This window comes from Tinamus guttatus, unplaced genomic scaffold (assembly GCF_059628265.1).
Source record: "Tinamus guttatus ecotype Peru unplaced genomic scaffold, ASM5962826v1 Tinamus_guttatus_pri_ptg000480l, whole genome shotgun sequence".
Taxonomy (NCBI): domain Eukaryota; kingdom Metazoa; phylum Chordata; class Aves; order Tinamiformes; family Tinamidae; genus Tinamus; species Tinamus guttatus.
Window position 1 is genome coordinate 163,363 of NW_028289014.1, and position 15,830 is coordinate 179,192.

The window sequence follows — 15,830 nt, forward strand, 5'->3', positions numbered from 1 at the left end:
GGCCCGCTCCGGACCCGCTTCGGACCCGCTCCGGATCCGGACCCGCTCCGGCTCGTCCCGTCCCGCCGCGGCGCCGATCGGTCCGTCCCGTCCCGGCTCCGCCGGCAGCGCCCGGGGCGGGGCAAGGCGCGGCAGGCTCCGCCCACACCCCGCCTTGCCCCGCCCCCCGGACCCGCCTTGGACCCCCCCCCCCCCCCGCTAAACTCCTCGGTAGGAGCGAAAAGTAAAGGGGGAAACGCAGGGAAAAGAGCAAGGAGAAAAAGAAAAGCAAGGAAAAAAGCAAAGAAAAAGCAAGGAGGAAAAAAAAAACCACCAAGGAAAAGGCCAGTGGAAAAAGGTCAGGGTGAATGGCAGCCTTGAGCAGCAGCGTCTGCACCGACCTGGCCCTGGGACTCCCCAGCTTTGTTTGTGTTGCCATAAACAGGGAAAACGCATCCATGCACACTTAAATTTAATGTTATAACTGCACCCCAGCAGCCCCCACGTTTCACAGCATGCGGTAGCCGTGCTGGACACTCGTCCCAGGCAGGGAAACGGGGCGTTTTTTTGGAAAATCCTGATGAAAGGATCGTGCCTTGTCATGGGACGCAGCCGGGAGACTCCTGTGGAGGGAAGGCCACAGCCAAAGGGAACGCGGTGCCGCGCGGGACCCGGCGCTCGGCCCCGCGAGCCCGGAGCCCTGCTCCGAATTCCTGCACTGCCCCCAAATTAAAAGCAGGAGGCGTCTGCGGCTGCCGCTGGGAAGCCCGGCTGCTTCCTCAAGGACTTCACATTCCTGGGAAGAAACACTAGGAGGTTGTTTGTCTTTGCTGCGAAATGCAGAAGGAAATAAAATAATAACAAGAAGAACACAGAGCATTAACAGTTCTCATTGAAAACTTTGGGGGCTGAAGGAGGAAAGTGCTGGGCAGGTGCTGGGCTGCTTTTGGTTAAACAAGAGCCAAGAGAGAGAAGTGGGTCCCTGCGAAGAACGGGAAGGCCTTGGAAACCAACCGAAAAAGCCCCTTTTGGGAACGAGACGCCTCCGAGGGCTGCCAAAGGCAGAGCCGCCGCCAAGCTCCTGCGCAAAAACAAACAGATTTCTGCCAGTGTCAGGATTAGCGTGATAAATAAATATACGTACGCACATACGGGCAAGGCACGGGCGGCCCTGCCACGGGAGGTGCCCCTGTCCCCGGCTGAGCCCCGACACGCTCGTGCTGGGGATGTCCCCGGTCCCTGCGGGCGTCCCCGTCCCTGCGCGTCACCGTCACCGGCTGCTTCTGAAATCCCTGCCCTGCCCTTGCTTGGGCGGGTTGTTTGCTCTGGAGCCGGCTCCATCCTTATCAGATCCGCCGGGAAAGGACTTTCCCCCAGCAGCCCAACAAGGGAGCCCGGAGCAGGGCAGGCGGAAGGCGAATGCGGAGGATTCCCTGTTATTTGGTAACGCTGGAAAATCATTTCCAAACGCTGGGGAGCTCCCGGCCGCGGCGGGCGCTGCCGCCAACGCGGGCGCAGGCCGGACACCAGCCCCTGTCACCCCTGCCCGCGGCTGCGCCCTGGCAGTGCCACAAAAAACACCCAAAAGACGGACACCGGCACCCATTTAATTGACATCAGTGTGACACTCCATACAGGCAGAAATATTCCTCTGTCAGAAAACATAAAAAGTGGCTTTTTACAGGAAAAACACCCTTGTTTGTCCCCGCAGACACAACCCACATCCGCTAACATTTACACATACACAAGTGCCTGCCCCATAAGTACCCAGGAGCCAGGGGGACAAAAGCTTTTAAAGTGAAAGTGGAAAAATGTAAACTTGCCCTCTAAAAAAACTGGGAGTTTTTTTTTTTTTTTTCTTTTAGAAACGCCCAGGCCCACGATGCTGCTCCGAAGGCTGAACGTGGAACCCATTTTTCCTTGTCTCTTCAGAATTAAATGCAGAAAATGAAACGGGAGAAGTCTTCTGGGGAAGACACGCAACGACAGCTTGGATGTGGTCGTCAGCTATTTGCGGTTTATTTAGCGAGTCGTCCACGGACATCGCAAAGAAAAATTAATCTAAATTATTTATCCACCCTGGGAATAGTGAATCCTGCCAAGCCTGTGTTCCTTCTGTCCCGGCTACTGCATTTGATAACGCAGAAACCATTCTGCACACGCACCGTAACGTAACGTGTCCTTTGGGAAAAGCTGCTCAGGAACCTGCCGTGCTGCCAAACGGCCTCTCCGCTCCCTTGCTGCCTCCCGAGTGTGAATGTTGCTTCCCATGAAATCAGGGTAGGAAGGAGAAACTTCATGGATTTCAAGAACGTTACTAAAAAACAGGTAACGAGGAACTGCCGCCCCCTCCTCACCATCCTGCGGCGAGTCCCGGCCGCTCCGAGCTCTGCGGCCCCGATGGGCGTCACGGCTCTGCCGGCGGCACCGCCTGGTCCTGGGGACCCACGACGGGATTTCCTAAACGGACACCTCAGAGTGCACCTCGCTGCGGGGCAGACTGCTGCCAGCAGCATTAGGAACACTGAGCATCGAGGATTTCATCTCTGCTGATTTGCTTCTTCTGCGGGCGGCTCTGGCTGGGTAGGAGCGGGCTCACTTACCAGCCCTGCAAAAAGAACAAGGGATTTTACCCAGGAAAAAGGGATTTTGCAAGTCACGGAACCTGCCCTCCTACCTGGCTGGTGAGGAAGAGCCGTGGCAGGCCGGGTGCCTCGGCCGTGGGCCAGAAGAGGCACAAGGAGACACAGAGGAGCTGGGGGGAAACCCAGCGGCGCTTCCAAGGTGACACTTCCCTGTTTGAGGCTCCTCCAGGAAGCTCAGGAAAAGGTGGGTTCAGGAGAGCTCTGATCAGCAGCCCCAGCCCTGCTCCATGCTGAATACATAGCCGGATACCAGCGGGAGCGGAAGGGTGGTCCAGGTTATCCGAAACGTTTCACCTCTTCTCTGCACTGGTTCAGGCTGATGCTGGGAGGAGGGGACTGAGGAGAAGGAAGATCCTTGTTGTCCCAGGCTGCTGTAAACGTCTGTGCCGGGAACAGACCTGGCAGCCAGGGGCTCCTCACTGAAACCAAATCCACAGCGTCTGTCCCAGCAGGGCAGCGAGGGGGCCCCGGGACGCAGCTGGGTTGGGACCTGCCGGATGAGCAGGAAACTCCCGTCAGCGGCAGCGGGAGATCCAGCGGGAGAAGTAACAGGCGGACTGGGGAGAGCTCGTGGTGTCTGCCCAGCCACGGAGGCTGCCGGGCGCCGCGCCGGGATGCACAGGGACGAATCCAGCCCCGGCTCGCGCTCGGCCAGGGATCTGCCCTGCTGTCCCAGCGCTGCTTCCCGCCTGCACGTCGCTCCGGGGAGAAACCTGCTTCAGGCTTCTCCCCTGGGCCTCTCTAATGACTCCAGGGAGCTGCACATGCCCGGGTTCCAGCCACTGTTTTTTAATAAATAATGAAATAGAGGAAAAGCTCTGCAACACGGAGCGGGGAAAACCACCGAATTCTCCGACTACATCCCTAGCGCTGCAGCGGGAATGCTCAGACGGGCTGAGAGGACACCGAGTGTCTCCCAGGCAGATCCTCTGACCGGATAACCCACGTAAAGGGCACTCGGAGCCGATGGCTTCCAGGCACCTGCATTTTCTCCATCACATGGCCCCGGCGGCGTGCTCGGTTTCACTCACGCTAAGCTATCTACAGGGCAAGGACCTTGGGCAGGTTCTCCCTTGGCGCAGGGGGAGACGCAGTGCCACAGTCTCCGATGGTTACAAGGCGTAAGAGTGACCAGACACTGATGTTTTCAGCAGCTTAGTGTAAATAAGAAGTCTGAAGAGCTTTGCTCCCAGTGACCGCAGCTAGTCCTGAGCAACAATTTTTCCTTCTGTGCTCACTTAGAGCCTTTTCTTGATGAGTTTCTCCAGTTTCCGTATCCGAGAGGACTCCTGCTCCGGCGTCGGGGCGCTCAGCGAGAGCGAGCCGGGGTTCTCCGCGCCGGAGGGGGGAGCCGGGAGGCGCAGGCGGAACAGGTCCAACATGCTGCTCTGCTCGCTCCTCTTGAGGCCCTGCGAGGAGAGACCATGAAAGCAGCAGGTTAGACCTCACTGATACCAAACCTCAGCCCTCTGTTCCCCCTCCAAGTGCCGTGTGTCAATAGGTACAACTAGACCCAGCCATGGGAGCCGGCGTAGCCACAAGCACAGAGCGAATCAAGGCGCTTCCTTCAGCAGAAACCCGACGTGTTCAGAGGACAGAGGATGCCCTCGGCCTACAGAGCGTTTCCCCTGCTCCAAATCCCTCTGTGTTCCTACCAAAAAGTCACCAACGACTTCAGCGCAACTCTAATAGAAGAGCAGAATTTTTGTAAGACTGGTTCTGACCTTCATGTCTAGTATCTTTTGGAAAGTGTCGGTGCTGCAGTCGGCAAGGAGCTTGATGTAATTGTCCACAAACACGACCGGGGGTTCATGCGGAGCCATCACCACCTGCCAAGGGAGAGCAAAAAGAGATCAGACAAATCCGATGTGCTCAGTCAATGCAGAGTCAGCTCAGGCACTGGAGCGACAGCTGGGTTTGCTTCTCCTGAAACAGGATTCCTAGGGATAGAGAGCTCTCACTGCAGGTATTTAACCTGACGGGGTGAGGTGCCCCATGGCACCAGATCCGGGAGCTCAGCAGCTCCGTGAATGGAGACGGCCAGAGGGATCGGGATGGAGACTGTGGATCCACGTGCTCATCCCCCTCTGACTTCCCCCGCAGAGCTCAAACCCTCTTAGTCCCAACGAAGATCAAGTCAGAAAAAAAATGTAAATAGAGACTTGAAGCGGCAAAGAGGATTATTCATTTCCGTGATTCCCTTTTAGGAGCAACGATCTCCATAGAGAGCACGTCCTGCACATCTAACGCTGAGCAGGGAAACCATCTTTATGGGGAAGCTTGTGCATGTGTGTGGGAATGTGCACAGACGGAGCAGAAAACAGCACAGGACCAGACTCTTCCCTGTTTTTCATAACATTTCCATGTGTTTCCACTGACCCACTTCACCCCACACTGTATTCTGTCACCGAGACGTTTCTTTCTTTTCCCTGCACTTCAGACCAATGAAACATCATAGCCATGTATACACTTATAAATCCTTCATTTACAGCCCTTGTAAAAATCTTAAGCCAAGTTGAAAAGCTGGAACGTCGGACACCGCAGCCAGAGGGGAAGGGAAACGGCTCCGCAGGACGTGCACGGCCCAAATCCCATCTCCCTGCCGGATCCGTGTGCTCCGCGCTTCCATGAATGAATGGGTTTGTGCCGCCCGTGGGCTCGGAATTACTTTATACTTAACGGAATTACTGCACTGCTCTAAAGAAGGGAGCAACAGGGCACGGGGGGAATGGCTGTGCAGCAGAGGAATCACCTCTGGAGCCCTTTGCTGCTATGCAGAGCCCTGAAAACACCGAGGGGGCGGCTTGGCCCGCACCTCGGACAGCCTGGGAAACGGCTTTCCTGGGAAAGAGACTCTTGAATGCAGAATTTGCAAGCAGGGGAATCTGAGCGCTGATAAAAAGAAACAACTCAAGAGGCAAACGGAACAGAACGGCCCCAGATGAACACCCAGCTCTGGCATCCTGCAAGCAAAGCTGGTAACTCGTCCCCCACTGGACACGGGGGCTGATGCCAGTCTCAAATGCCGGCGTGTGGGTCAGGACCAGGGTGACCAGACCCGGTTGCGGTGATTTGCAAACCCACCCCAGCCCATGTAGCCGGTCCCCGGCTGGTTACAGGCTCCGTGTTTGGTTATCCGGCTCCGCAGGGCTCTGGATGCAGCAGGCGCACGGCTAACGGGTCGTTACGCCGCACGGAGCCCTCCTGGGGCCAGCAGCAGGGCTGCACGGAGCGGCCACGCGGCCACTGCCGGCTCCGTGAACCCGGCCTGAGCCCGGCAGCAACGATTTCCTATAGGTCCCCGTGTCATTCCTAATGGAGCCGGGGGCAGACACCAAGTTAACGCTGCTGCTCTTCCGATTCCCACATAAGTAACGGCGAGAGACAAGTTTCTGTATGCGAGGCAGGAACGGGATGTCCTTTCTAGGGTAACTCAGAAAAAAAGCTGAGACTTGCTTTAACGTTACTGATCAGCACCTCGGTCCTTTCACTCCAAAAACACGGAGTTTCAGAACTAATTCCTGAATTAATTGAACTGATTCCTGAATTGGCGATGCCGCGTTCCCCGTCTGCCCTGTGAGCGCCCGCGAGGCCCCATCCCATCCCCTGCCGTCCCCACGGACACCGGATCCCACCAGGAACAGTCTTGGCAGGAGGAGGGGACGATCCTCTCACTCGGCAGGGCACAACCTGCAGAGCTCCCTGGATTCCCTTGGGATCCAGCTGAGCTGCTGCTTCCCGCAAGGCGCCCGCGGGAAGCAGGGGAGGTTGCTTTGCTTGTTACTTTTTCTGAAGACAACACATTGCTTTTGGGTCATTTTCCAGGCACGAGGTCTGGAAAATGAGCACGGGCTCTGGTGAATACAGTAACTCAGACATGTTTGCACTGGCTGTTACACTAGACAGTAAACAGGTGACTCAAGCACAGCTTGGCTCCCCTGCCTAAGTCTGTGCAAAGGTCTGGACTAACCTGGACAGGAGGGTTAGTCCTGAGCAGAGGGGGAGTCAGCAGCGATTCCCACAGCTCCCAAGGACACGTGGTGCCCCAGCTCCACTAGGAAGCACAGCCTAAATACCCCGTTATCCTGAGGAGTGGGGATGAAAACTCCAATGTGATGCTGAAACAGAGCTACAGAACCAAGGCGGAAAAGCCAGTTATGCCCAACAGCTGGCAGCAAATCCGGACGCGCTCGCACATCCACGGGAAACGGCAGCGCTCGACGGAAGGGCCCCCTGGAATTCGCTCGCTCCCATTCCCGTCCAGCAGTCTGGCTGGCAGCTCATCCACAGTCTGGAGTTACCTTCAGGATCATCTCAGCCCGGGTCATGCCCTTCACCACGATCTTGGTGTAGCTGGCCGGAGCCTTCCTCATCACCTGGGATCCGATGGACGGCAGGTCCAGGAGAACCATCTTCAGAGAGTGAGTGTCCAGCAGCAGCTGCGGGAGTTAATCACACCCCGTTGTATCATTAATTAGATAGATATTGAGGTCAAGTCAATTAGCACCATGCTCTCTTTTGCAGCAGCCAGCAATTGCAGCAGGTCCTCTACACTTAATCACTTGCTGATTTCTTTTAAAATAAAACTTCCGCGCAATACCTTAAGAACCACTCGATATCTTGTGCTTACTGACACACTGTGTGTTGTTTTTTACTCAACCAGCAGCTAAATAAGCTTGAAGCAACAGCCACTAAAAGCAGCCGGGTAAGACGGGCATCACAGCACAATCACTGTCAGAGTGAGGCTTCTTAGAGCGAAATTTCCCCAACTGCTGCTACCGTCTGACTGCACAAGGTGGATTTAAAGAGGTGAAGCAAGATCTGTGATGGACAGAAATCTGGATACAAACAGCATCAGGAAAATTCTCTGCGGAGCTCGTTTCGTGGTTTGCAGGGGATGGATGTTACCAATGCAGTCCCGGGAGCCCCTCAACCACATCCCAAACAAGCAGCTCCGCAACGGCCGGTGCCGTCTCGCGCTCATCGGGGCAGATCCCTGTGCACCCAGGAGGGATTCCCATGGCTGGGAATTCACATCTTTCTCATGTAGATTCACTGAGGTCTAACACTTTCCTCACTTGGGAGCCTTTCCCACAGGGGCTCCCAATGTGACGGGGCTCTGTCCCCTCACCCCATTTCCAGGGAACTTTAGCTAGTCCATGTCCCTGCCATTGCTAACTTGCCCTAGGAGTTCACTGAAATGGCAGTTATAATAAACCAGAGACAAACACCCAGAAAACGAGGTCATGGAGCTCTTGTTCCTCGATAAACCAAACAATAGAAACCTCCAGAAACACCGTGCTGGTGTCCAGAATTCAAACATGATCATCAGCAAATATTGCAGGCTCTGCAATTGCTTCCTCTTACCTGCTCTGCTCCCACCATGCTGATGGGTTTGCACTTGAATAGGTGGTTGATGAACTTGGGAATGAAGGAGCTGCAGAGAGATAAAATGACATGATTAAATGTCAGTATTTGGAGCCATAGTCTGGTAACAAGGCATGCAAAACCAACCACAGGCGTGCTAAGCGCTCGCTTCCCCAGCTGACTATAGGTACATTACGAGTACTAAATTAAACAACAAAAAGTTATGTGCAAATCCTTTGCTTTAATCCATGGTGATCTCAAAGCTAGTTGAGAACCCGCACACACGCTCCATGTTACTGCATTGCTATAAAATGCTTAGGAAGTATCACAGTGCAGACGAAGAACAAGCAAACTGTTTCACACAGTAAAAAAGCAGCATCGGGATTACAGCTGCTCACGGAGCGAAGGATCCGGATGGTATCCAGAACCTACACTTTAGTGCACATGAGTAATTCCATAGTGTGCACATTGCAGACTGAACTTGAGGTCCAGCCAGGCCTGGAGGTCTGCTGGGTCCTGGACGCTCCGCTCAGGGCAGCCTTCCAGGAAGCTGCTTGCCAACACAATCAAGACAAGAAAAGGCTCTGTGAAAAGGAAAACGCTGTGACCCCCGTTTTACTAATGGAGACTTAAGAATGGGAGAAATTACTAAGTTGTGTCCACTGCAATGGTGAGAACCTGACAAATATGGAAGTTCAGTCCAATATTCTGAGTTTCCATTTGGTGCCCTAACACAGACCCACTTCAGACAACGTACTCCAGAACAACAACTTTGGTTTTAGGCTTTTGCTTCTGGATTTTTAGGCTTTGTGGTTGCTTTGTTCTTCAAAGGAAAAGCAGGTGGATGTCTGCAAAGTTCCCTTTGGGCAGAGGGGCTGGCCGAGCACCTGGAGGACGAGCTCCTGCCCGGCTCCTGCCAGCTCCCTCACTAACACTCTCACCTGCCTTTTAGCAGCTTGTTTTTAATTTACTCAGCTTCTTACTCAGCTTCTTCCACACACTCCTCTTGGGCTGAATGAATGTCCACAGGGCTCCTGTTGCCAGGTCCTTGTCCCCTTGTCCCCCCGTGGCTCTGCCCCAAGTTATTCCAAGTTGGTCTGTGTCTTTTTTTTTAGCATAAAGCACCCGTTACAGACACTGTCTGACTTCAGGGTGGTTTCTCCTTTGCATCTTTTCCCCTCTGCATCTGTCAGGCAGTTCGTTTCCTTCCCACGGAGCATCGACAACATCTTGTTTGTCCTGTCACCTGTTCTGTGAGCCAGGACATTTATTTTTTGCCTTTTCTCATGGAAGAATGACAAAACAAAGCTTAACGCGGCCCCGGCGCGTGCCAAGGGGCTGAGCAAATCAAAAGGAATGGCTCAAACGTGCCTTTCCAAGCAAAGACTCCTTCCCTTCCCCTCCTCAGTCACGGAGCCGCGACCTCTCTCAGTGAACAATCTTTTCCTGGAGAGGTGTCGAGCAGGAGAACAATTTTGAGCCATTACTGCAACCAGCTTCTGGGCTGCCCCGAATCGCTTTCCATTTGGCCACCAGAGAAACACCCTCGGAACAGAGTAAAAATAAGAGGAGGAAAACACACTCCTGCTGTGCTAAAGCATTACAGCGGAGATATAGCTTATCCCTCCTAGGAGTCCATTTTTCAGGTGTGGAAATAAATCCCAGAGGGCGACTGCAGAGCGCCAGGAGCAGCTGGAGTTCCCGCGGATGGAGCGGTCGGCAGCAGCCTGGGATGCAGCGACCTGCCGCAAAGGGGGATGAACTGGCACCTCTGGGCACAACAGGGAGGGCCTTTTCCCTGCAGGGTGGCGGAGCAGCAGCCCGAGGATCCCGGGATTCCCTCTGCCTTCCCTCCCCGCTGCTCTTGGCTGTGCAAGCGCAGGGCTCAGGTGAGGTTTCACCCAGGTTTCCTGCCCGGGCTGGACTCGCCGCGGGGCTCCGCAGGCGCTCCCGATGCCAACGGCCTGTTTTCCTAATCCCCTGCTCTGCCGATGCCAACAGGGACCTGCAGGACCTCGGCACCCGCTCCGAGCTGCCTCCTCATCAGCGCTGTTGGGAAGGCCCTGCTGCAATTAGCGCCCGGCTCCCGCTGCTAACGAAGGTCTCTCCACTCAGAGCAATGTTTGGTTTTCCCATCTCTCAGCTCCAATCCCTCGGTCACTCGAGGGCAGGTCACGCTTCCCAATGCCAGCGGGGAAGCACTGGGTTTCCCAAGGGATGCAGGGGCTGCTACTGCCACTGGCGACTGCAGCAAGGGTTGGACATAGCAAAGGGCAGAAATGACAGATTGGATGAGAGGTTTGATGCCATTCCTGATGGCAATTTTTCTTCTTCCAGATTCGTCTCAGATCCATCAGTTTTAGATTTAGTGACTCCAGTTGCCTTCTCCCCTGTGGTCCTGTAACTCAACACGAGCTCTTTGTACAACCCGTTGGAGCCGAGGAGCGGCTGGCAGGGCGTGGAGACCCAGGCATTGGTGCACAGAAGGAGGCTACGCCTCTTGGGGGGATTTTCAGGGCTGGGTAGCGCACAAAAGGGCAGGGATTTATTAGACAGACCAGCACATTCCCTAAAAATTCCAAGTTTCAAAACCACAAATGCTTGTCTTACCCACTGTGCTAGTTCTTCTTAAAACCAAGTCATCCAGCAGGACTTCAAATATATTCCAGCAAAACCACTGTCTTCGGGGGCACTCAAGGAACCGAATTTTCACTTCCAAGCCTGATCTGGGGCTCAGTGAATTCCAGACAGTGTCTTAACTTAATGCCTTTTAGATCAGGCTTGTACTTGCACAAGAAGCTTTCAGAGTGGTAGTTCTGCTGTTTCTGTGGTCCTCTACGGAAGGAGACTTGATGCAGGTGCTCAGTTTAGACGTGAGCTCCTCTCTAACGTGAGAGCTGGGTATTTAATCCAGAGTCTACTTGGTACGTGCTGAATAATAAAGTTAACAGGGAGGCAACTAAGCCGAAGTATTAGGAGTGTGCTGTGAACAGCTGAGTAAATGGTTTTTTATTTATCACCATGTTAGCAACATAAAATTCAATCATAACCACATAGGAGGCTTAAGTGCAATAAATTTTCACCGAGACAGCATTTCAAACAGTGATTATGGGCAGTGCCATAATATGATTTATCAGTAACTGCTTCTTAATGCAAACTAATGAGTACCCAGAGAAAGAAGGGGGAGCCAAACTCTCAGGCCATCCACCCTGTGCAGAAGCTAATGGTTCTCGGGAGAGTCGCCGCATCCTCTGCTGCTCAAGCAGAAAACGAAGCTCCAGCTTCGAATCCACACAGTAATTGCCCAGCCATACAGTTTATTTCAGAATAATTAGCTTATCAGAGATAAAGAGAGTATTAGGGTATTTGAAGAGTGACACGTGGTGGGAATAGCACCACTCCAAGGCTCTACCAGGATAGCAATGTGCTACCCCCAAAGCAGCAGCTACAACTGGCCAGGCCACTCCGCCACAGGGGCCTTTCTTGGGCACTGGCATGCAGAATTCAGCTGGGCTCAGGTGGGCAGGGAAGAGTTCTGTGCATCTTCCCAAAGAACCAAATTTTACTTTTGGACACGTGGCTTCCAAGAGATGCTTGGGATCTGGCCTCTCAACTCTGAGACCCAACAGCAATTTCTGCCTAGCCTCCCAGTTCCTTTCATGCTGCCCAACTTAAAGTGTGGTGCCACTTGTAACATCCCCCTAAATCTTGAAGCACATTTCCATTCCTTGCTCAGCTATTTCCACATAGAAAAGCAGCTTCCAGACTGTGACCTTAGCATTTACTCATCACATGTGCCCTCCTTTTAGTCCTCTAGTTATTATAAAAATTATTTCGAGGCAAACGAGGCCTCGAAGTTCTCTGGGCTCAAAAGCATCACAGCAACAGAGAAGGGAAGCAGGTTCCCATAACAAGAGTCATCTGTCAGCTCTTCAGTAACAGTCCTCCACACTCCGATGTTCAAAGCCTTTTTAATATACCCAAGGTCCCAAACCTTCTGCACTTGGCAAACAGTAGGCAGTGATCATCAAAATACTTATGAGATGGCTGAGGCATGCAAGAAGGAACCGAGCAGGGGAAATGTCTGCAAAAATCTGCCTCAGCAGGAAGCTCAAGAGAAGAAACGGGAGCATCTTTCAACCTTGGCCCAACCACCACCTCCTGTCCTCGCTGGGGCAGGAGGGTCCTGACCCAACGACCAAGACCCACTGATGCAGAAGGCTCAAACAGACTATCATGTATGAACAGATGGGTGAAAAGTACAGAAATTCTGTGCCAGGCTGGTAACTTACTTGGCGAACCTAATGCAGAACTGAGTGAAGTACTTCCTGGTGGAGGCCAGGTTGTCGCGGATGATGGGGACGTTCTGTTTGATGTGAAGAATCACCGAGGTGACATAAGGACTCTGGTCACCGACATGTTCCACATTCTGCCACTGCATCTGCACAAGGGGGAAAAAACAAGGAAAAGACTGTTTAACTCATTAGGATTCAGGTAAAATATATCAGGAAACCTGTACAAACTTCCTGTCAATGGATCTCTAGGGAATCATCAAGAAGCCACCCTGCAGCTTCCCACTATAAAGGCCATGTCTTTTGTCACTTTATTCAGCAAAATCCTCCCAAGACCCTCCAAGCTGTTCTCCCCTTTGGACCAGGGGTACCCAGCAAAAGCAGACAAGATACAAAGGAAAAAAAAGCCAAAATGGCCCTTTTGGCACTGAAGCACAGAGAAATGGTGATCACGTTACACAAATGGGGAACACTAGGATGAAAAAAGCTCTCAGGGTGTCCCGGACTGCCTTAATATTTGACCGTTCCCAGTTTTCTGGTATGAAGTGCCCATATAAATCTGATTACAGGCATTTGAGAAAATAACTGCAAGCTTGCAAAGTCTGGATTCCTGTATGGCAGCCAAGCCATTAATACTGGTGAGACTGATGACAGATGGAAGAGGTAGAAATAACTTTCAAGTCAAAACACTCTACGCCAGTGTAGCCAACACTGAAAACACTTCTGGGGGACATGCTAGGATGCAAACTCCAGCTCATCCCAAATACATGTGCAAAAAAAATCTGTTAAAAAAAGAACTACTCAATCTCCACTTTATTTTTAACCTAAAATCAGCAGAAATGCTACAGAGCAACCCATCTTTGCCAGATTTCTGACTCCCCTGACTTTTTTCTATTTGAAGTACATAACAAGTCTGCACCACAAGTCATTTGAAAAAGTGGCAGTTGGGCAAGTTCTTGATGTCCCTGGCAAACACACATCTAGTTGTGTCACTGAGGAGCAGGAGCACCCAGCACTGTCCTGCTGGGCACTGCAAGGTGCTCCCTGCACCGGGGCAGGGCTGCAGCTCCTCATGCTGGAGCTGAACCAGGAGGGAAACAAGGAATATAATTGGGAGAGGAGAGCGGGCATGTTCAGAAAGAGCTGTGCACTCCTTGGAGGAGATGTTTGCCCTTGGTCGTGGTCAGGATCTTGCACATCATGTTTCTTATTCCTGTTTTTAATTTAATTACAGCTACTTTGGCCCCTGCGACCCGACTGGTTCAATCCCATCCAAAGGGAACGCGGCACCAGTGACTCAATGGGCGAGAGGAGCCAAGTTCTCCACAAAACCCAGGGTCTGACAGAGTTTGCACATGTCCTATCAAGGCTGTTCTCATTTAAAAAACCCCTAAAATGCAACCCCCTGCCTCAAACGCTCATCTCATTAAGTGGGTAATTAGAAAGGATGTTTCACTCGGTAGCTGCCTTAACTGCGCCTTGCTTTGATTTGCAAGATTGCTCACAAGAAGGCAACTGCTTTCTGCCACTTTGGCAACTGCCACATCCCCAAAGCATCCCGGGCACCCGTGTGCCCCACGCACCCCTGGCCGACAGCGACTCCGCGCGCGCCAGGAGCCCGGGCACAACCCGCGATGCTACAGCGACAGGAACGCGGTAGCCTTCCCATCCCGCTGCTCTTCGTTCCAAAAGCAACACTTTACAAGCAAATTTTTAGAACACGGACAGTAAAAATAGTGCTTTGTGTGCGTGTGGGTGTGATTCACCAGGAGGGGAAAAAAAAAAAAAGGAAAGAAAAAACAGTAGCTGCAATGAAAGACATAGTGCACATACTGAAAAGTCATCAGGAGAAATATGAGCCCAACTCTTCTGGTAAAGCTTTGTTCCTGTCATTTTAAATTTATTCCTATTCCCCCCCTCTCTGTTTTTCTTGGGATATCCACACAGTTTATACACACTCGTTGGACATTAGCCCAAAGCCCGGAGCGCTCCGGCCTCCGCTCGGCAGCCGATGTGGGAAGCGTGGCCGCCGGGCACCCGCTGCCCGGAGCTCCCTTCGGAGCTGCTTCATCCGCAGCAAAAAGACTCAATGCTCCAGGGCTTGCTTAAAAAGAAGGAGAAGAGAGAAGCTCCCAGGAGAAGTGGGTGCTTTGGTGCTGCAGGGCTTGGGGAGCGCTGGCTGCTTCCCTCTCAATCCCATGCCACGTGCAGGGCAAAGGATATTTGGGAGGACGTTGCCTTCGAAGCTGCCGTCGTCCGTGCTCCGGGTGCGAAGCTCCTGGCCGTGCCAAAAGGTTTTAGCAAAAGATAAAAAAGCAGCAAGTGATGAGAGTCGCTAAAATATCCCCAGCCCGCTCTGTGCACAAGCAGAGAGCATTATGTATAAACTGATGCTTAATTCAGCAAATAAATCAAACCCTACCCAGGGCAATCCATAAATTTAACTGAACTCAAAGTACCCAACGCAGATAAGTGGCTCCTTCATGCTGGCAATTAGGAAGGGAGCACGAGGGCTGGGACCAGCTCTGCAGCACACGCTGGGGCTCCCAAACCTGTCCCCTTCTTCCACAAACTGCTCCTGCTGCTCATCTAGTTTCTCCCGTATGTTCCCAAACATTCCTGCTTTTTGTCTTGTCATTACAGCATCACTTTGACCCAAATCAGGCAGTGAGCACCAGGGGCGACATCCCTCCCTTAGGACCCCATCTCTAAACTTGAAGCACCAGGAAAAAGAATCCCAAAATACAAGTTCTGTCTCCTAGCAGCCAGATACACTTACTGACAGGTACCTGCTTACTGAGTAGAGATGATTACACACAAATCTGGTGAAATGGAGCCTTCTCATGATTTACCATTTCTTCCAGAACAGATAAGGTAAAGAACCTGCAAAACTCAGCACACTTCCCAACTGCAAACAATATCCATGGTGCTGCTTTTCCCACGTTAAATCTCTCAGAAGTGGCCTGAAGTCAAAATGGCTTTAGAGGTTTAAGTATTTCTTAATTTACCTTTATAGTTACCACACATTTTTCCAGGAAAACAAATTTCAAACAAAGGCCTGGGATTGTTCAGTCTTGGAGGACACCAGAAGTAAATGAAAAGCAGCTAAACAAAGGAAGAGCCTAACGGAGCAGCGACCTTGAGACAGACACGCGTTCCCATTACAGGAAAACTGGAATGGATTCGCCATTCAATCTTCACACTTTGAATATAGCCTGAAATTTTTCACCTCCAAATTCTATCTGTGCATTCAAATAACTCCACGCATTACAGGAAAGGAAAGGGGAGAGAAAAACAAAAGTAACTCTTGCACCAAACCCTGATCTAGTTAGAAATCACATAAAACCAACTCTGTCTGATGTGAATAGCAGGATATGTGCAGAAATGACAAGTATTTATTTAGCTAATTTCATAGCACTTAACTTGTTTATGTCTCATCAGTCCCATCACATGGGCTGCATTTTACTGGTCTTGCAAAGCTCAAAATAAATGGTCTGCCAGCTGCCAGCCTCTGGGGCTGTGCCCTCCTCCAGTATAAACAGTTGGA

General features: G+C 52.2%; 1 protein-coding gene across 1 annotated transcript in view; it reads right to left on the reverse strand.

Moving 5' to 3' along the window:
- Window positions 1-3,693: 3,693 nt before the first annotated feature.
- VPS53 (VPS53 subunit of GARP complex) overlaps window positions 3,694-15,830 on the reverse strand; it is a 51,657-nt gene continuing 39,520 nt past the window's right edge. The window contains exons 18-22 of the mRNA XM_088533061.1: window positions 12,284-12,432; window positions 7,992-8,061; window positions 6,926-7,063; window positions 4,349-4,453; window positions 3,694-4,033 (exon numbers count right to left, since the gene is read on the reverse strand). Of these exons, the coding sequence (XP_088389187.1) occupies window positions 3,863-4,033; window positions 4,349-4,453; window positions 6,926-7,063; window positions 7,992-8,061; window positions 12,284-12,432 (633 nt within the window). The 3' untranslated portion in view covers window positions 3,694-3,862. The remainder of the gene's footprint in view (window positions 4,034-4,348; window positions 4,454-6,925; window positions 7,064-7,991; window positions 8,062-12,283; window positions 12,433-15,830) is intronic.